Source organism: Bos indicus, chromosome 5 (assembly GCF_029378745.1).
Source record: "Bos indicus isolate NIAB-ARS_2022 breed Sahiwal x Tharparkar chromosome 5, NIAB-ARS_B.indTharparkar_mat_pri_1.0, whole genome shotgun sequence".
Taxonomy (NCBI): domain Eukaryota; kingdom Metazoa; phylum Chordata; class Mammalia; order Artiodactyla; family Bovidae; genus Bos; species Bos indicus.
In genome coordinates, this window is record NC_091764.1 from 117498943 (window position 1) to 117518679 (window position 19737).

Here is a 19737-nt window from a genome sequence, read left to right on the forward strand (position 1 = left end):
TGTGTCCTCTGGGGTCCAGGAGCCACCGGGAGGCCCTGTCTCCTCAGGGGTGCTCAGCTGCTGTCCCCCAGCCCCCGGCCTGTGTTTTTATAAACCGGGGTGGTTTTCTTGCTGTGCTTTCAGAGCGGCTGTTCGGATCGTCTGTTCCTGTTTTCCTGTCATGGGGAGCCTGGGAGTCTGTGCTCTGGCAGCGACCTTGTGTTTCAGGGGAGTGGATTTCTCTGGCCCCAACCCACCCCCTCCCCCACCTGAGTGGAGGTGGTCTTGCTCTGATGAGGGCCGTGGACACCAGTGAGGGTGGGCTTCTGCTAAATATACGGTTTCCCAGTGGTCACGTTTTACGTTATTAAATGCCTTTTGTCTGGAGACATTTTGAAAAAGTTAAAGTGAAAATTCCCCCCCCCCCTGCACTTATATTTCTGTCTAATGTAGGAAATCTGGACCCTTTTGGGTTAATTTTTAGACGAGGACAAAAGTGACTTAAAAATAAATCTCTGATGATTTTGGACTTGTTCTTTGTTTTTTAAACTTTTTAAAAACAAGAGCTGGAGGAACTATTTCTCTCCTCCGAGCGTCATGAAGGCGCGCGGAGGTCGTGGGTGGAGATAAACAGGCCAGGCACCCGGCCCGCATCTCCCCACATCTCGCTTCTCTGCCCCCGTCAGGGCGGCCCCGCTTGGCTGAGAGCAGCTCAGATGAGGAGGGCTCGGTGACCCGGCTGGGAGTGACGCCCGCCCTCACCGTGCCCTCTGCAGCCGCTCCGTCTTCCCTGCCCCCGGGCTTGCCCGCTCCTCCGTTGAACACAGGCTGCGTGAGGACTGGCCCGTGGGCCCTCTGGGTGCAGTGGGGTCCCAGCCTTGGAGAGGCTGGCTCCACAGGGGATGCTCGGCCAGAGGAGTGCCCGGGACCGAGTGCCTGGCCCTCCCTCGGGAGGAGTCTGGGTTAGTGGCTGCGAACCGCATCCCCAGGCAGGTGTTGGTTCCTCGCCCCAGGGGGCGGTGGAGCCTTGGACGGAGTGCTGCCTCCCTGCAGCGCGCGCTGAGCGCCTCCTCTGCCAGGCTGTAGTCCTCAGGGCAGCGGGATGCTGTGCGGTCTGTGATGGCCTGGCCCCAGGCTGGGGTCGGGACCTGGTCTCTTGCCTGCTGACTTCCTTTCTCCAGGGTGGGAGTCTCCCTTAGTTCTCCAGGAGTGAGGGGGCAGCTTCTAGGCCCCACCCCTACATACCCCCCCACCTGCCCCCCGCCGACCACAGAAGGGAGGCAGAGGATCAGGAGGCCCCGAGGGATGGGCAGCCTGGGCTTTTCCATTCCGGGGCCGCATTACAGGGAACTTCGGTGCTGAGTGCCCTTCCTCCTGTTCCCTCTCTCTGATGCTGGTTCCTCTTTGGGGGGGTTCAGCCCAAGCTCTGCAGGTGAGGGGGTGCGTGAAGCTGTTGGTGAGCTTAGAACAGTCGTGGGTCCTCTTGCCAGAGTCACGAGAACTCAGGGCTGAGGCTCCCGTGATCACTAGTGTGGCCAGGCATGGGGCCCCGGGGCAGCCCCTCCGGGCACCAGGTGGCTTGGGACTCAGGCCTGTCGGCCCAGGGCAGGGCCTTTCCGGCCATGCTGCCCCTTGCGTTCCTGGGCTCCTGACCGCATTAGTGCCCTGATCTCCGTGGCCCGTCCCCGGGCGTCCCTCCGCCCCGGGTCCGCAGCTCACTGGCCGGCAGAGGACGGCGGTGGCCCTGTGGTGCTCTGCGCCCTCGCGCTTGACTGTGCTGTGGGGTCAGACCTGTCCGCTCCGCGCTCCTCAGATGCGCCCGTGGCCGTCCGCCTTCCCCCTGCTCCCTCGCATTCCTCGCGGCAGGTTTGCCACTAACCTTCTTCCCGTGCACGCTTCTGCTAGCCTTGGAGACACAGTGTGGGGAGCACAGGGACAGAAGAGGCCCTGGGCGTGTGGGTGAGGGGGTGGCGAGCAGGCCGGAGTGGGCCGGCCCCCGGCATGGGGAGCCCCAGTGTCCCCTGAGGGCAGCACACCAGCCCGGCAGACGGGAGGCGTGGGGGAGCCGCTTGACTGCCCTGGAGGCCGGGGCGGCGCTCTCTGGTGGGGACAGCGGCCTGGGGTGGGCATAGACATGGGGGGCGGGTTTGGAGGTCCTGGTGGACCTGGAGACCCACTTAACGTGGTGGGCTTCCAGGAGGTGGCAAGGGTGGTTTCTGGGTTGGTGTTATTGGAGAGGACGTCTGGGAAGGAGTGGGTGTGGTGCACTAGACCCCGCAGGAGGGTTCCAGGGGGAGCCAGGAGGCCGCTGGTTGGCAGAAGTTGCACAGGCAGGACGAGCCTCATGCGTTTTACCCGTGTGCCTGCAGAGGGTGATGTCCTGGCGGAGGACGGTGTGAGGCCTGGAGGCGGGGGGCAAGGCTGATTTTTGTGGCAGACCCTTTAACGTGAGGTGGCGCGTGTGTGCTCGAGAGCCGGAGGTGGTTCAGCCTGGAGGCAGCTGTGTGCGTGTTCACGGGAGACACGTGTGCTTCCCCACGTGCTGGGAAGAAGGCCGGTGGAGCGCGGGGCTTTGGGGAGCACAGAGGAGTCGGGATCGTCCTCTGGGCTGGACGGATGACCGGAGAGGTGAGAGGGCACAGTGCAAGCCTGGAGCAAAGTCAGGAGGAGTGGGGAGGAGGGAGGTGGTGACGGCCGCCTGCTGTGCTGGCCTCTCCCCTGTTGATTTCAGAAGGCTTCCCCTCCCTGCCCCCGTTCGTCCGTCTTTTCTGGGTGCTGCGTGGCGTGTGGGGGTCGAGCCCTGCGTCGGGAGCTCTGAGTTGTGCCCACTGACCACTAGGGACGCCCTGGTGTGTGTTTTGATTTCTTATTTGGAATTTTGGCTGCAGTGGGTCTTCTCTGCTGCTCACACGTTCTCTCGTGGCGGGCGAGGGCTGCGCTCACTGCAGTGAGTGTGCTCCTCGTGGCGGTGGCGTATCTTGTTGGGGAGCACGGGCTCTGGGCAGGTGGGCTTCAGTCGAGCAGGTCCCGGGCTCAGTGGTTGGGGTGCCGGGGCTTAGTTGCCCCGTGGCCTGTGGGGTCTTCCTGGACCAGAGATCGAACCCACGTCTCCCACGTTGGCAGGCAGATTCTTTACCGCTGGGCCACTAGGGGAGCCCCTCCTTGCTTTTTATTGAGACGTAATCAGCATATTGGTTTCTGGTGTTTTTATTGAGACGTAATCAGCATATTGGTTTCTGGTGTTTTTATTGAGACGTAATCAGCATGTTGGTTTCTGGTGTTTTTATTGAGACGTAATCAGCATGTTGGTTTCTGGTGTGCAGCGTGAGGGTCCGTGTGCGTGCAGATCACGGAACGCCCCGTGAGTTGGTTAACATCCATCACCACGCAGTTACAGACTTGTCTTGTGACGAGAACGAGGGGGATTTACCCTCAGCGGCTTCCAGGTCTGCAGTTGAGTCCTCCCGGTGCCAGCCCACGCTGCGCGCCCTGGCCTGGCGGGTCCTGTCCTGTGGACCCCTGCACCCCTGCGCGCCCCGGCCCGCCCCTGGGCCACACTATGGAGGCGGTGCTCTGTGAGTCCATCCCGCTGCCGTGTTCTTTCAACTGAAGCACAGTCGGTTTCCAGTATTGTGTTTCACACACGGGTTTTTCACGGGGAAGAAACTTCTTTACCATCAACATAAAGGGAGGGACGAGTTTATTGTCAGAACCCTCATTTCTAAGACGTATTAGAGCCATCCGTGAAGTGGCTGGCTCAGTAACTTCTCATCTCTGTCGGCTCCCGGGGCCCCAAGGAGTGTGACAGGAGACGAATCCAGTCCCTTTGGCGGGGAGCTGGTGGCCGGGCGGGGACAGGAGGCGGCTGAGAGCTTGTGGGACTGGGCGGGTGGCGCCGTTGCGTGGCAGGCGTGGGTGCTGACGGTGGGACAGCCCGGATCCCCTCCGGTGTGGGTCCTGGGGGCCACGTGGGCCTGCACGCGACTGGGCGGAGGGGCGGTGGAGCTGTGTGCTGTCGTAATGACGGCGCTCCGTGCATCTCCCTCTGAAGCCCTCTAAAGTTAATTTCCTTGGAAAACTCGCTCCTTCTGAGCATATTTTCTAAATCTGGGGAGCATCGCTGTGGTTGGAATGAGTGGATGGTAAATCAGTCCCTAATTTAGTTCACTTTTCAGGAAACTGCTATTGAGCCCAGAGGAGACCCTGCATGATGACTCTGCTGGCGGAGGAGGGGTTGATGAGCTGTAAACCGAGTCACCACATGGTTTGCCTGCTTACTCCATGAGTCTGGAATACAGGAGGCAGCTAATCGTAAACGTGGCCGTATAATTTTTCATTTATTTTACGACGCTCTGGCCACCGCGTCTTGAATTTATTCCTTTTCCTTTTATTTCCTGTCACTGTTCATCATTTCATTCATGGCTGTCTTCACCCTCTGCTCTTCAGCCTTTAATTAACAAAAGCAAGAGGCTGTTCTGGTGCTGTCCCATCAGTTCTGTTTCAAGGCCGGGGCCTTGGTGTAGGGGGACCAAGTTCAGACCAGAAAGAAGTCTGCTGGGATGCGCAGGAGGCAGTCGCCTTGTCACGCCGCGAGGCCTGGCGCCATCGGCTGTCCCCTCCTGCCCGCTGCCTCCAGCCCTGTCGGCTGAGGCTCATCTCCTCCCTTCTCCTCCTGCGTCCAGAGCGGCGCCCCTGGCATCTTGGCAGTGCCAGCCGGGCTGGTCTGGAGCAGGTACTCAGCGGGGTGTGTTGAGCGATTCAAGAGGGCAGCCTCTAGGTGGCTCGTGACCGGCTGAGTCGGCGCTCTCTAGACGGACGTGAAGGCCGCTCCCAGAGCAGGGTGTCCGCAGGCAGGCCCTCAGACAGCCGTCTGTCTGTCTGGATCTGGAGGCTGCGCTGGGTGTCTGTTGTGGGGCGGGGGCTCCTCTGGTTGAAGAGCGCCGGCACTGCGATGCGCGCACGTTGGGAGTTTTGGCGCTTGGGCTGTGTCGCTCCTTTCACGTGGGGTCGTCCCAGACTAGGGATCCAACCGGTATCCCCTGCGTTGGCAGGCGGATTCCCAGCCACTGAGCCACCAGGAAAGTCCCTGACTGAGTTTTTTAAAAAAGCTTTCCTGACCCAAGCTGTGGAGAAGGCAATGGCAACCCACTCCAGTGTTCTTGCCTGGAAAATCCCATGGCCGGAGGAGCCTGGTGGGCTGCAGTCCATGGGGTTGTTAAGAGTCAGGCACAACTGAGTGACTTCACTTTCACTTTTCACTTTCACGCATTGGAGAAGGAAATGGCCACCCACTCCAGTGTTCTTGCCTGGAGAATCCCAGGGACGGGGAGCCTGGTGGGCTGCCGTCTCTGGGGTCGCTCAGAGTTGGACACGACTGAAGCGACTTAGCAGCAGCAGACCCAAGCTGTAAAGGCAGCCGGGACAGACCCTGGGGAGTGGGGGCTTGGCCCCGGGGCCTGTCTCTTTCGGACATTTGGCGTCAGCCCAGGTCTCCAGCCTGTCCTCCCCCGGGGCCCTGTCCGCCCGGGAGCGCCCTTTAGGGTTCTTGCTTTAAACTTCTGCTCTTCCCGTTCTCTGTCGTCTGTCTGCCCCTCACTAGTGAGGGTGCTTTAGTGATACCTCCTGTGCCTCATGCAGAAGAGGTGGCCTTTACGGGACCGTGGGGCTCTCGTGGGAGGCACTTCTGGTTGGGGTCCTTTTCAGGGCGCACGGCGGGCATCTCTGTGCCAGCTTTCCCTGGCCCACCCTGTGCTGTCCTCTGTCTAGACCCTGCCCTCTCGGCCAGCCGGGAGCCTCTGTTACATCACAGGCTTGGCACCTGGGACCTCCGTCAGTTCTCCTTCATTTCTCCTTCCCTCTGAGTCCTTCTTGGGTGCTCAGGATGTTTGTGGTCCTCAGGATGTTGACAAATGGGACCCGGAAAACACCGCTCCTGGTCCTCACGGTTGCCTGCTGGTAACAAGTTAGTCCTTCTCAAGTTTAACTTAAAAAGACTTTTTTTATTTGCCTGTCCTGGGTCTTAGTTGTGGCCTGCAGGATCTTCGGTGCCGCCTGAGGGATCTTTGTTGCTACATGCAGACTTTGAGTTGGGGTGTGTGGGGTCTGTTCCCACCAGGACCTCCCCTGGGGCCTCTGATGGTAAAGGACCCTCCTGCAGTGCAGGAGACCCAGTTAGATCCTGGGTCAGGAAGATCCCCTGGAGAAGGGAATGACTACCCACTCCAGTGTCTGCTTGCCTGGAGAATTCCATGAACAGAGGAGCCTGGCAGGCTACAGTCCGTGGGGCCTCAAAAAAGTTGGACACGACTTACCCCACTCCAGTACTCTTGCCTGGAAAATCCCATGGATGGAGGAGCCTGGTAGGCTGCAGTCCATGGGATCGCTAAGAGTTGGACATGACTGAGCGACTTCATTTTGACTTTTTCACTTTCATGCATTGGAGAAGGAAATGGCAACCCACTCCAGTGTTCTTGCCTGGAGAATCCCAGGGACGGGGGAGCCTGGTGGGCTGACGTCTATGGGGTCACACAGAGTCGGACACGACTGAAGTGACTTAGCAGCAGTGACTAACATTGTGTGTGTGTATTCATCTCTTCACTGTCACGTTAACAAGATTTCCCTGTGTTGATTTGTGTGGCTGTAGTTCCTTCACGTTTGCTGTGGTTGGTATTCTATTATATGCATATATTTTAGTTTTTAAAATTTATTCAGTTGATAATGGGCATCTAGAGATTTCCTAACATTTTTCCTCTCTGTGGCGTTACGGTCATTGCCGAACCTGTCCCCTCACGTGCTTGTGCGATGCTGTCTCCAGCGTGTAGCTGGCAGTGGAATTAGGTCACGTTGACCTGCAGTTTATAAGGAATCACTAGGGTTCAGTGAACTACTTCAGTGTTTTAAAGCAGTATCATCTATTAAAAAGTTTATGAGTTAATGTATTTATTAAAGAAAGATTTCATTATCTGAAATGAGGTGGGTGTGTTAGTTGCCACTTACTGTTTAAAAAGGGCTTTTGTTGAAGCCTGTTTTTCTCTTTCACAATGCGAGACCAAACGTCATTTTAATAAGATAAGATGAGGCTGCTTTTAGTTTGAGCTTGGACTTTGTTGGAGCGTTTTCTGCTCAGCGATCACAGGTGTTTTCCCGTGAAGAGTTAGTGGGTTTCCTGATGTCCTGGAGGGGCGGGGCCTGCAGTACGGGCCGGCGCTCGGACCTCCGGGAACAGGACCTGCAGGGCGTGGGCTGCAGGCAGAACTGGCTGCTGGCGATGAGCCGTGTGAACGCAGCGGGGCACCCCGGAGGAGTGCCGGCGTCCAGGAAAGACTGGTTGCTGATGTTGGTAAGCACTGTCCGTCGGTCACTGTGCAGTATCCACAGCGCTGTTAACGAGGGGTCTCCCTGTGTACGTACACGCTCTTATTCCCGCTTCCTGGGTGAGGAAGCAGAAGCTCTGAGCAGCTACTTGGTTAGCACTCCTATCAGCTTGTAAGTGTTGGGTCTTGAACCCAGATCTTTGGATTCTGAAAAATGGAAGCTTTTCTGCCAAGGTCACACAGCCAGCCATGGAAATTTCAGACAGGACCACGACAGATGGGTGGTGCTTGGCCTGGGCAGGCTGAGACTGTTTTTGTCCAAAAAAAAAAAAAAAAAAGAGAAGGCTCGGGGGTGTTCCTGGGAAGTCTCGAAGGTGGGGGCCTGAGTCCCTCAGGCATCCAGCAGCTGGTGCAGGCTGTCAGCTGGGACCCCCGCCAGCACTGGTAGGCGTGTGACACGCACAGGGCTCTGTCCCCTTCTGCCAGGAGAGGGAGTCAGGGTCTGCAGACCGAGAAGGGAGCTCTCTCCGGACACCAGGTCTGCAGGTGCCTCCATCCTGGGCTTCCCAGCCTGCATAGCCATCAGATCTTGTTGTTCATAAGCTGCTCAGTGCGTGGGATTTGTTACAGCAGCCTGAATGGACGGGGGCAGTGGGGTGGGCTTTTCCAAGTGTCGTCCTCGGAGCAGAACCCTCCGTAAGGATGAGTGTGATGCTGCTGCTACTGTTCAGTCGCGCGGTCATGTCTGACTCTTTGCGACCCCAAGGACTGTACCCCACCAGGCTTCTCTGTCCACGGGATTTTCCTGGACAAGAGTACTGGAGTGGGCTGCCATTTCCGTCTCCAGGGGATCCTCCCGGACCAGGGATCAAACCCACATTCTTCTGCATGCACAGGCGGATTCTTTACCACTGAGCTGCCAGGCAAGCCCAGAAGTGTGATGACTTAACCATTAAGGCTCCCACATGTCAGGAAAATAGATTCTCTACCAATGTGAGTTTCCTATTGCTGCAGAAGCAAATTACCACAAGCCTCTTGGCTTATCACAACACACATTTATTACCTTATAGTTCTGGAGGTCAAGTCTGCATTAGGCCTCCTTGGGTTAACACCAAGGTGTTGGTGGGGCTTTCTGGAGCCTTTAGGGGAGAAGCTGTCTCCTTACCTCTTCAGCTTCTCAAGGCTGCCTGCACTCCTTGACTTCAGCCCCCTTCGTGTTCATTCACAGCCAGCCACGCAGCCTCGATCCCAGCGTTCCTCCTCGATCACGGCCCCCTGACCGCAGGTGGGGGGTTTTCCTCTTGAGGACTTTGATGAGATCGAACCCACCTGGATGATGCAGGCTGCACTCCCAGGCGTGTGCTCCTAGCTGCATCTGCAGGGCCCCCCCTGCCGTGTTGTCCTCAAGTCTAAGCTCATACTGCTCGCTGCTCAACAGGCCAGTAATCCAGACAGGTTGCTGGGACAAGGAACAGCGACTTGAATCAAAAAGCCAACAAACTGAGAAGATGGTGGATTCCTGCTCCAAAGAACCATCGTGCCTGAGCTAGAATTCTTTTATATGAAAAGAGGAGGGAGCAAAGTCAGACACTTCCTGGTTCCCATCAGCCTCATCGGGGGTATGTGAATTTCTTCCTCCAGAAGCCATTCACAAGTGGGCCTGGTCAGGAGGGTTCCTGGGAGGCAGGGTCCCCAGAGATGGGCCGTTATTTGTGAGTCAAGCTTCTTGGCAACAGCCCTTTGGTGATAAACTTGTGAGAGAACAGAGTCTCTCCTGTTACTGCCCGACTGTCAGCGTCCCTCCCACACTCCTGTGGGTAGAGGAGCAAAGGCCATTCTGCTGAACCGAGGCGACGAGTCCGCCTTAGGTCTCTAGTCAGTCCCTTTAATCTGCAGCTGTTTGAACCAGTGAAACCTCTTGGCACTTTGTCTAATCTGTAGTTAAACTCGAGGTTTTGCTTCCAGTTCCTGATGCATGCCCTAAATTCCTGTGCTGTTTGGACACAGTTATACAGGTTGGTCGCTGCTTCTCCAGCTACAGTGGAATTACCGTCTGCTTCATGGACGGGCAGGCCTGTTGCAGGCAGCTCCATGACTAGTGTTGAGCCCAGCCTTTGAATGTGCTTTGCAGCCACCAGGCCTTCTAGCACTGGGATTCTCCTGTCTCTGCAGACGGTTGGAATGGCTTACCGTACAGCATTCTACAGGGGCTTCGTTTAAGCCTGCTTCAGGCAGCCCCTGACCTGTAACAGGGCAGTTGGCAAGGGCTTACCCCAAGCTAAATGTCTCTCGGAATTTTAGCGGCGTTCCTCTTCGAGGTATGATTGGTTTCCTTGGTTTTTCCTGTTGACTGTGGACTCCAGGATATGAGTTGTTTTAGCGCCTTGATGCGAATCAGGGGATGATTTCCCCAGGGAAGGCTTTAACCACCGCAGACTGCCTCCAGGTGGGATATATTTCCACCCATCCTGCAGCTGTCCACAAACACCAGCAGGTTATCTGCGATTTTGCAGTGCAAGGCACGTGAGTCAAGTCTCTCTTCAGTCCTCGGTGGGCAGGTTCCTCTGTGTTGAGTCCCCATCTGGGGACGTCTGACAGTGGTCTTTGGGTTATGTTTAAGACCCTGGGGGAAAGAGCTCTGTCTGCTTTTCTGGGATTTTCACGAGCTCCATCTGTAGGCTTAAAGTGTGTTCTGGTGGGACTCTGATGTCAAGCTGTTCCAGTGAAAACTCCAGGGTGAAATCTGTCAGGAGTTAATCAGCTCACTCCCCATGTCAGTGTCTCCGGGCTCCCGTGGGTGTGAGGTGCCTCAAGGCCAAGGGAGCCCCTGGGCCTCTTCTGCGCGTGTCTCTCTGTCAACACTGTGTGAGAGGCTCTCATCTTTAATTGTTCTCCTTCTGTTTCAGCAGAGGGCAATCTGTTCTCCAGTGTTGCTCCTCCTCACAGTGGGCGCACTGTTCTAGTGGGACTTGCTTCTCTTTAGAGTTACCGCCTTCCAAAAACCCAGCGTCACTGCCAGAAAGTGGCTTTTGCTTTGTATTTCTCCTTTGTTGTTCCCTGTTGAATACTTCATAAAAGCAACATCTACCGATTGAGAAGGGTTCATTCCAAACGTACCATCTGATTTTTGCAACTTCCTCCTGGTATCCGAGGCAGTTTGCCCCAGAAGGTCAAATTGACCATTCATATATTTCCAGGGCCTTGGGATCTGCTTTAGTGTGATGTCTGTAGGCCCAATAAACTCTTTGCAAAAGTTCAGCGAGGTCTTCATTTGTTTGGCTGAAGTTCTTGATTATTGTTCAAACTCTTTTGCTTTGGCTCCCCTTTGCAAGGCCCTGCTGAGAGGCACTGATACGTAGGGGTCTAGTAGGGCCCCTTCCCTCGCTGGCCCCCAGTTTGGTTCAGATCTGGGCGCTGCCGAGTGGCCTTCAGGTGTAGCGGACCCTCCTCATAAGGAGGGCTGTGACCTTCCCCATTAAAGAAGTCTGGGGAAGCCAACCGGCTGGTGGTTTGCATTTAAGCCCCTAGGAGGTAATGATGTAAGGGGAGCCGCCCTGCCCCGGGAGTGGCTCCTGGCTCACGTTAGACTCCCTGTTGGCTCTTAGACAGCGATACTCCACCAAGTCCCTGCTCCCTAGAAACTAACACAGGATTTTCTAACTGGTCCTCATGGGGCTGGGAGTCCTGGGCCCCAGCGTCAGGAACTGGGGCTGGGTGGAAAGGGGGCAGGTATGTTGGCGCGACAGCCAGAGCGGCTGGGGCGTCTGCTCAGAGCGGTCGCGGTTTGAAGCACCAGCCCTCACTCACTCCCTTCCTTCTGTTTTCCCGGGTGCAGGGGCACAAATGGCTGGCACTCAGCGGTCGTCATCCTTCCCTGCTTTTTCACAGAACAACACAGACTCATTTGGAAGCCACTGTAAAACCACAGACCGCAGTGAGCAGAAACCTGATTACTCCTGTGACAGACAACCAAGATAATTACGCAGATTATGACTGATGTGATTTACCAGGATAGGCCAGGATGTTAGGAGTTCCGTGTAAATTCTAGAATGTGTATTTAAACAGTGTTCACCCATATGACACATTCTAAGGAGGCGTTCACCCCCACGATGCATGTACGCATGCTTCATCACCAACCACTTGGCAGTGCCTCCCGTGCAGCTCAAACACACCCAGTGGGCCCAGGTAGTTTAATGTTCCTCTGAGATGGAGAGAAAACAAATGATTTGAGGTGTTCCCAGGACCCTCTGGCAAACCCAAACGTTAGCTAGAGGTCAGATGAACCCTACTTAGAACTTTATCTTTGGGAAGTTTGTAAAAAATATGAAAAAATTTTAACCCTTGATAAAAGATCAATGCAAATACAGAATCACTTAAAGAAACAGTTACCAAAAGCAGTTCAGTGTTTTAGGAAAACAGTGTCCTCTTAGAGAACCAAAAAGTCAGGCTTCGTACCACTTTACCGTTAAGATTTTAACTAATTAACTAAGATTTTAATGCTTTTGAACTGTGGTGTTGGAGAAGACTTGAGAGTCCCTTGGACAGCAAGGAGATCCAACCAGTCCATCCTAAAGGAGATCAGTCTTGGGTGTTCATTGGAAGGACTGATGTTGAAGCTGAAGCTCCAGTCCTTTGGCCACCTGAGGCGAAGAGCTGACTCATTTGAAAGACCCTGATGCTGGGAAAGATTGAGGGCAGGAGGAGAAGGGGACGACAGAGGATGAGATGGTTGGATGGCATCACTGAGTCAATGGACATGAGTTTGGATGAACTCTGGGAGTTGGTGATGGACAGGGAGGCCTGACGTGCTGCGGCTCATGGGGTCGCAAAGAGTCGGACACGACTGGGCAACTGAACTGAACCTTTAAGATTTTAAGTTCAGTCTTACCTTCTAAGTTATGAAAGTCTGGATTATCTAGTTAGACATTCCCAAAACATCATTCCCATAGAGTTTACTCCAAAGACCTTGGCTTCATTTACCTCTGTTGACTTAACAGCTTTGCCACATTGTTATTTTTCTTGATGGCAGTCTTTGTAACAGGAATAAGGTATTGTCTAATAAACCTAGGTATAATTATACTTTGTGTTGATGACTGTATAAAGACATCTGTATCAAACCAGCAAGCTTAAGCAAAACTTTCACACCAGATACTGATTCACTACTGAGTATTTCCTAGATCATGTGAACCTGAAACTCATTCTGGCCACTTTTTTTATATTTGATTATTCATGTAAGCACTTAAATTTCCTTTAAGCCAATTAAACATTTCTTTTACAAATTAACCTGGTTGGTGCCACACCTCTGTAACACATGTACAAACATGCAAACGTTGGAACCTCATAAAAAGGTTAGCTATGATTCAGGTACAGTGGTGTGAAACTCATCCGTTATAAAAGACTGGATTCAAATTGAGCTTCCGGCAGAGGGGACAAATCAGGGTCACGTGTCTACAAGTTAAACCCTTTTACTAGTATTTATGGAAAAGACACTTTTATTTCTAGCTTTTAGTGGTCTTGGGAACCAAACCTCCCTCTTCTCAGAATGTCTCACTCTTGGACAAAAACAGACCAGTTTTCTTCCTTTTCCCCATTTGATATCAATAAATGTTAAGTATCACAAAACTGATTTGGCTGTAAGTGGACAAACAGTACCGAATAAGATGGAACGAAAAGAACCAAAGAACAAGCAGAATGCTAAATAAACCCTCGTTTGGTCTTGAGTTTTACGTATCCCAGCAACACAGGAGCCCATTAAGTGACGTAATTAACGCAGCAAAAGTCGCAGTAAGCAGTGCACAGGGCCCCGAGGTAACCCTGCCTGGACCCCCAGCGGAGATCCGGACAGGTGCCACGGCCACCCATGGGTTCAGAGCTGTGCTCAGATCCTGGTCCAAAATGCACCCCAGAGGACTTTCTCCAGGGACAGTTGTAACACTTCCTCTTTTTCAAGAGAATCAAAGCACAAACGGCTCGCCCAGGGGCCAGCATCCGAGAAACCAGCCCGCCGGCTCACAGGACAGCTCAGTGTGGTGCAAATCCAGCACCTCTTTCCTCTCTCCAGCAGGGTGCCCCACTCAAATATGGCTACGAAACAAACTGGCTTACTCTAGAAAAACAAGCTCAAATGGAGAGGAAGCAGTTCCCGGGTGTACACACCGGAGCGACTCACCCTGGTATATGGAGTCCGTGTGGCTCCCCAGCTTTGATTCCTTGCTCCCGCTGCTGAGCGCTGGGGTGGCTGGTGCTGTTGCAGGGAACTTTGTGGGGAGGATGCGGATCCTCAGGACAAGTGGTCCAGGCAGCTGCCAGGGCCCTCCTTACCCGAAAGTTCCCCGGCTGGGCTGGCTGGACACGAGCAAGCGAGACTCCTGATGAGTCCCCCAGTTTGTTAGACAAGCTCGTCCTGTGTGCCTCACTCAGGCCAGGAATCCAGAGACAAGTTGTTGGGGCAGGAATGACTTTATTCGGAAATCCAGCAAACTAAGAAGAACGCGAGTGTACGCACCACCCGCAGCCTTGCCTGAATTAGGCTTCAGGCCCCTTTCATACTCAACGGGGAGGGCGTAAGGTCACGCACTTCCTGGTTCCCATCGGCCTCCGGAGGGGATGTGTGAATTTCCGCTGCCCGCAGTCATTCACGGGTGGGCCTGGTCAGACGGTTTCTGTGAGTGAAACAAAGGTTCCCAGAGATGGGCCGTTATATGTAATTAAAGCTTATAGGCAACATCCCTTTGGTGATTGATTCTGATGAAACACCAGGTTCTTCCCCGTTGCAGTGTGAGGTGACACGTTCACATGTGCTGGGGCTGGGAGGCGACGCTTCTGGGACCCTCATTCTGCGCACCTCACTGCCTCAGTGACGGAGGAGTCCTGTTTGCAAAGAGGTGTTTACAAATCAGTGAGATCGGGGTGGACGCCTCTCAGAGATGGGCAGAGTTCAAACAGGCGGTTTATGAAAGCACAGGTGGACAAAGGATGTTTCAAGGTGGCTCAGCCTCCCTAATGATCGAGCAGGTACACGATCAGCGTCTACACGCCCTTCTTCCCATCAGACAGCAGTGATCTCTGCAGCGGACCCCTGGATAACGTGGGTTTGAACCGCGTGGGTCCACTTACAGACGGGTGTCTTTCAGTAGTAAATGCTACAGCCCAACACCATCCAGGTGGCCTGAAGCCGGGCACGCAGAACCCCAGATCAGGAGGAGTCGCGGGTCCTCAGGGCCGACTGGAAGTCACACTCAGGCTGTCTGCCGTGTGGAGTTCCGCACCCCACCCTGCACGTGGTTCAGGGGTCAGCCGTTCATGCCGTTGATGCCCGTGTATCCCTTGTGTCCCAGGCCTGCCTTCTCTAGGACTTTATCTTCACGAAGTTACATTTGTGTGACAGTATCGTCCCCAGAGAAGTTTATTGCTGTTTTTATAACCACACAGAGGTTTAAACAAAGAGCTCGCAGTCAACACGGAAAACAAATTACCGTGTAACCAGAATGGTGGGGCGGCGTGAAATTAGAGGTGAGGTTGTCCGGGGAGACGGTGCTTATGTTGTTACGACTTTTGAAGACTTAGGAGGCTTGGAAATAATTACGGATTTATGGGAATTGCAGAGAAATGTCTGGGGAGACCGCTTGCGCCTGCCGTGTTGGGTTTTAAAGTGTAAATATGCTGCATGTGTCTTTCGTGTGTATCACATGATATAAAGTGCATGTATTTAAGTAGATTGATGAACAGTAATATGGGGATGTAGTTGTGATATTGATATATTACTGGGTAAGCAAGGTAGGATTTCATTTTGTTTTTAAAAGCTAGGAAGACTTCATCTATATACTAAGCTCCTCCGTGTCTGTATTTATCTTTACATACACACACCCTGCATGGAGGAAGAATTGGCAGCCCACTGCAGTATTCACGCTCAGAAAATCCCACGGACAGAGGAGCTTGGCGGGCTGCAGTCCACGGGGTCACAGAGTCGGAGACGACTGAGCGACTGAGCACACGGGTGCTCTGCAGGGGTTACAGAGACTGTTCCACGTGGAGCACAGCAGTTAGGACTCTGACTGCCCGTGGCTTCAGCAAACGGGCTTGTTTATTTCATGCCATGGACGTCTAGGGAGTGGTCCAAGGTTGAGAGCTAATGCCTCCAAGCCGCAGGAGTCCCGCTGTCTTCACATCTTCATTCTAAGCTGCCCCCGCCCCTCCTCCGTCACAAGGGGCTTTATTTCTTGTGGCTGCTTCTCGTGGCAGGATGGCTGGGCCCCTCTTGGTCTCACGTGTGTGCTCTGAACAAGAAGAGGGGAGAGCTGAGGGTCAGGGCCGTACCTGCCAAGCCTCTCTCCTCCGTCTCTGCGACCGGCCTGCCTCGGGTCCCCTGGCCGGGCGTCGCGGGGAGGAAGCGGTGTGCGTTGGGTTGCTCAGCGGGCCAGTGTGCCGCATGAGTTCTTCTGTCCCTGCTTTTTTTCCAGATCTACTCTGATGCGCACAGACTGTAATGAAACCATGCAGTCTTTTAACAAAATTGTGTTTGTAAGTCTGTATTCAGTCTCTGGGCAGTGGTGCCCCATGAGAGCCTCCTGAGGGGTGTGTCTGGGTCAGTCTTTTAGGCTAGGAGCAGAGGCTGACCAATGCCCCAGGCCCTGTGGTGACGCCCTTGGGGCCGTGGGTGCCTCACTGAGGCCCATTCACCAGGAGGCTGAATGCCCTGCTTGTGTGTAGGGGTGGCCTTGTCTGGCGTCATTCAGCCTTCCCGACGGGCCTGGGGACCCTGCGGTGGCCGGGGTTGTTCCCTCTGGCGCCGGTTCGAGGAGCTGGCCTGCTTCCTGAGTCCGTGGGGCCCTTGTGAACTCTGGGGAGAAGCTAACTTATTCTCCTTCCTTTCTGAACAGCATCCAGCACGTGTATGGCGCTCAGCACCCGCCCTTCGACCCCCTGGTCCACGGCACGTAAGTGACCTCGGGTTGCGTGAGGCTGTTCCCAGGCTGGGCCTGGGGGGGTGTGGTGACCCCCCCAGGTCCCTGGCGTTCCCGATGGGGAGGAGAGTGCCCTTCATTCAGCCAGCACGCATCAAGCGATTGCTTTACGGGAGGCACTCCTGGCCTTTCACTGCCCAGCCTCTGAGGGAGGTGGCTCCATGCAAAGGAGGGTGGAGGAGGGCAGCCTTTGCAGGGCCCCCAGGGCTGGGGCGGAGCCTGGCACACCTTTGTGAACTTGGGTCTGGTCACGGCTGCTTAGAGCACTGGGGGCAGCAATAGCCAAGCGAGAAGCTGGACGTCCTCACCAGCATCAAACCCTTTTGTGCTGAAAGTAGTGTGTCATTCGCTCAGTCGTGTCTGCCTCTCTGTGGCCCGTGGACTGTAGCCCAGCAGGCTCCTCTCCATGGATCTCTCCAGGCAAGAACACTGGAGTGGGTGGCCATTTCCTCCCACAGGGGATCTTCCCGACCCAGGCATTGAACCCGGGTCTCCTGCACTGCAGGCAGATTCTTTACTGTCTGAAGCACCTGAGGGAGGACCCCGTCAGAAAAGCAGAGAGCCCACGAGAGAGATTTTTTTCACTTCCTATAGCTGATGCAGGTTGAGTGACGTCCTGTGTTCTCTGCCCGCTGCCTGCGGCTTGCTCAGCCTGTATCTGGGCTCCTTGTCTAGAGGTGGGTGCGGGGCAGGGGTGGCCCTGGAGGACCGAGCGTGTAAGGACCGAGCATGTAAGGACGCTCCCGACGCTCGGGGGAGCCTGTGTCGTGTGCTGCCTTGCTGTGCGGGATCCTTGGAATTGTCCTGTATCCGTCCAGACCCACCTGCCGAGGGCCCGTGTCCTGTGGACAGTCTCCCCCGCCTGCAGCCCCAGCTGCTGCTGCTGGACGTCTGCGAAGGTGTCGGGGCAGGAGATGTGTGGGCCTGGGGCCCTGCTGCGGGTCCTCAGGCGCCTGGGGCCCTGCTGCGTGTTCTCTGGCATCTGGGGCCCTGCTGCGTGTTCTCTGGCATCTGGGGCCCTGCTGCACGTCCTCAGGCGTCGGGGCCCTGCTGCGCGTCCTCAGGCGCCTGGGGCACAGGTGCAGCGCGACTGTCCCAGGGGCCGCTCTCTCACCGGTCCCGGGGTGATGCGCTCGCCCGCAGAGTGCGAGCACAGACCGCTTGTGCTTTGCAGCTTGCTCACGGCCACGCCCAAGGTGCCGACCACGCCGGTCAAGGCCACGCGAGCCAGCACCTTCCAGGAGTTTGAGAGCAGCACCAGCGACGCCTGGGACGCCGGCGAGGACGACGACGAGCTCCTGGCCATGGCGGCCGAGAGCCTCAACACCGCGGTCGTCATGGAGACGGCCCACCGCGTGCTGCGCAACCACAGCCAGCGGCAGGGGCGCCCCCGGCCACCCGGGGCCCCGGAGCCCTCGGCGGAGCCCTCGGTGGACCCCTCCGCGGCCCCCGGCGGTGACCTCCGGCTGGTGAAGTCCATCAGCGAGAGCCACGCATCCTGTCCCGAAGGTGGGGGCGGTGGGGAGAGCCGGGCGGGTTTCCAGAAAGAGGCCTGGAGCCCTCTCCCTGGGGCGGAGGGTGGCCGAGGGGAAGGGTCCCAGCCTGCGGGGGCTCGGAGATCCAGCAGCCGAGGGCCTCCTGGTCAGCAGAGGCAGCTGCGCTTCCTCTCGTCCTCCTGGCTGAGTGCGTCTCCCTCCAGACAGTGTGGCCGGGCAGGAGCTTCTGTGGGCTGCTGGGGGGACCCCGCCCTCCCCAGGATGCCCTGGCTGCTCCAGGAGGCCTTTCCAGCCTAGGGGCCCGGCCTGCCTTGTGTTTAGGGCTGGATCTGCCCCTGGCCACTTCCGATGATCCCTCCCAGTCCCCAACACGTGGGCTCAGCATCTGCAGGGCGAGTGTCTGCTCTCTGGAATCGCCAGGTTCCGATTCTAAACTCTGCAAGGTTAGCTCTTGCCGTGTCTCCTATCCACGTGCCTGGCGCTCTCCACCACTTTCACTGTCTTTGTGCTGGAGGGGCTGAGACATCAGACAACACTGTTGTTTAACCTGTGACGGGTCAGGCCGCGTTCTCAGGGCGTGGGCTGCCCCACGGAGTCCTTGTTGCGTGGAGCGTCCATTCTGGCGAGGGGATGGACAGCAGCCTCCATGTGACGTGTGGGGAGGCGCGGGTGCCAGGGTCAGAACAGGTCGGGGCGGCCCCAGAGCAGGGTGGGATGTAGGCTGAGATGCTGAATCCAGCGATCAGAGCGGCCTCGGGCCGGCAGTGTCAGGGAGGTAAGGGGTTGGGTGTGGGGGTCCCTCCCGCCGAGGTCGCTGGGGGTTCGGGGGGCTCGCCCTTTGTTTACAGAGAAGAAAATGAGGTCATCAGCGCAGCCTGAGGCAGCCCGCTGGCTGGGGCAGAATTAGGTTTCATACTCAGCCCTAGGTTTCAGAAACACATTCCGGGAATTAATCTAGGAAGCGTTACCATGTTCTTTGTGGAATAGCATGAGTTTTTCATTCAATCAGTTTTCAAACTGGAATCTAAACTATTTTTCTTTCACACGAAGTGAACTTTGAAGTATTTGAGCCTAAAAATGGAAGGGCACCCAGTTTGAGCCTTTCCAGGTTGTGCAGGAGTCCTGTGGCTCATGACGGGCACTCTGACTGCGTCCCGTTCGCTTGGGCAGGGCATGCACTCCCAGGCCCCGGGTTCCTCCTGCGGTGGGCTCTGCCGAGGCTGCAACTCTTGGAGCCCCAGTGGCAAGGGCCACGGAGGCATGGACCACGCCCCCATCCCCTTGGCTGTTCCTGGGCGTCCTGCGCAGTTGCAGAGGCTGCTGATGTAACCCAAACCGCCCTCAGGACCTGCTGCCCACGTGGCGCGGCAGCACACCGTCCTGCTGGGCCGGCGGGCCTCCTCTGCTCGGGTGAGACCTCGAGGTCCACTGGACTTCATCGCTCCTGTGAGCGGTGGTTTGCAATTCTGCATGCCCTGGACGGTCCTCCGTGGGGGCACACAGGAGCACAGGCTCGGCTTCTCCAGCGTCCATTGGGAGCCTGGCAGGGCTGCTGTGGGTGTGTCACCCCGCACGGCGCCTGCAGGGCCTCCCTGCTGCCAGCGGCTCGGGCCTCCAGCCCTGGGGAGGTGGCCGCCTCCCGCCTCGGCGGACGTGGACGGCAGGCTCATCGGCGGGCTTCCGGGCCAGCGCTTCACCTTCCAGCCGTCAGTGCATCTGTTCCGCGCTGTGTCGCTCGCCCCGTTTCCTGAGTTTAGTTCTTACTCTGAATCTCTGTTTTGGAAGATGTGATTGCTCACAGGGACTTAGGTCTGCGGGCCTGCAGCCCTTTCAGGGCCTCGTGCTTGTGGGTCCCCCGCTCCCTGCAGGCTCCTCGTCCTGTGGCTCGAGGGTCCCCCGCTCCTGCCTCTGCCCATGCTGGGTCCTGGGTGCCAGGTGCCGTCTCACCTCGCCTCAGCGGCTGGGTGAGCTCTGGTGGCCCCTCAG

General features: G+C 56.3%; 1 protein-coding gene across 2 annotated transcripts in view; it reads left to right on the top strand.

Moving 5' to 3' along the window:
- Positions 1 to 19737, top strand: part of TBC1D22A (TBC1 domain family member 22A) — a 260368-nt gene that overhangs the window by 6055 nt on the left and 234576 nt on the right. For both annotated transcript variants that reach the window (XM_070790591.1, XM_019961997.2), the window contains exons 2-3: positions 16172 to 16228; positions 17430 to 17764. In XM_070790591.1, the coding sequence (XP_070646692.1) occupies positions 16172 to 16228; positions 17430 to 17764 (392 nt within the window). The remainder of the gene's footprint in view (positions 1 to 16171; positions 16229 to 17429; positions 17765 to 19737) is intronic.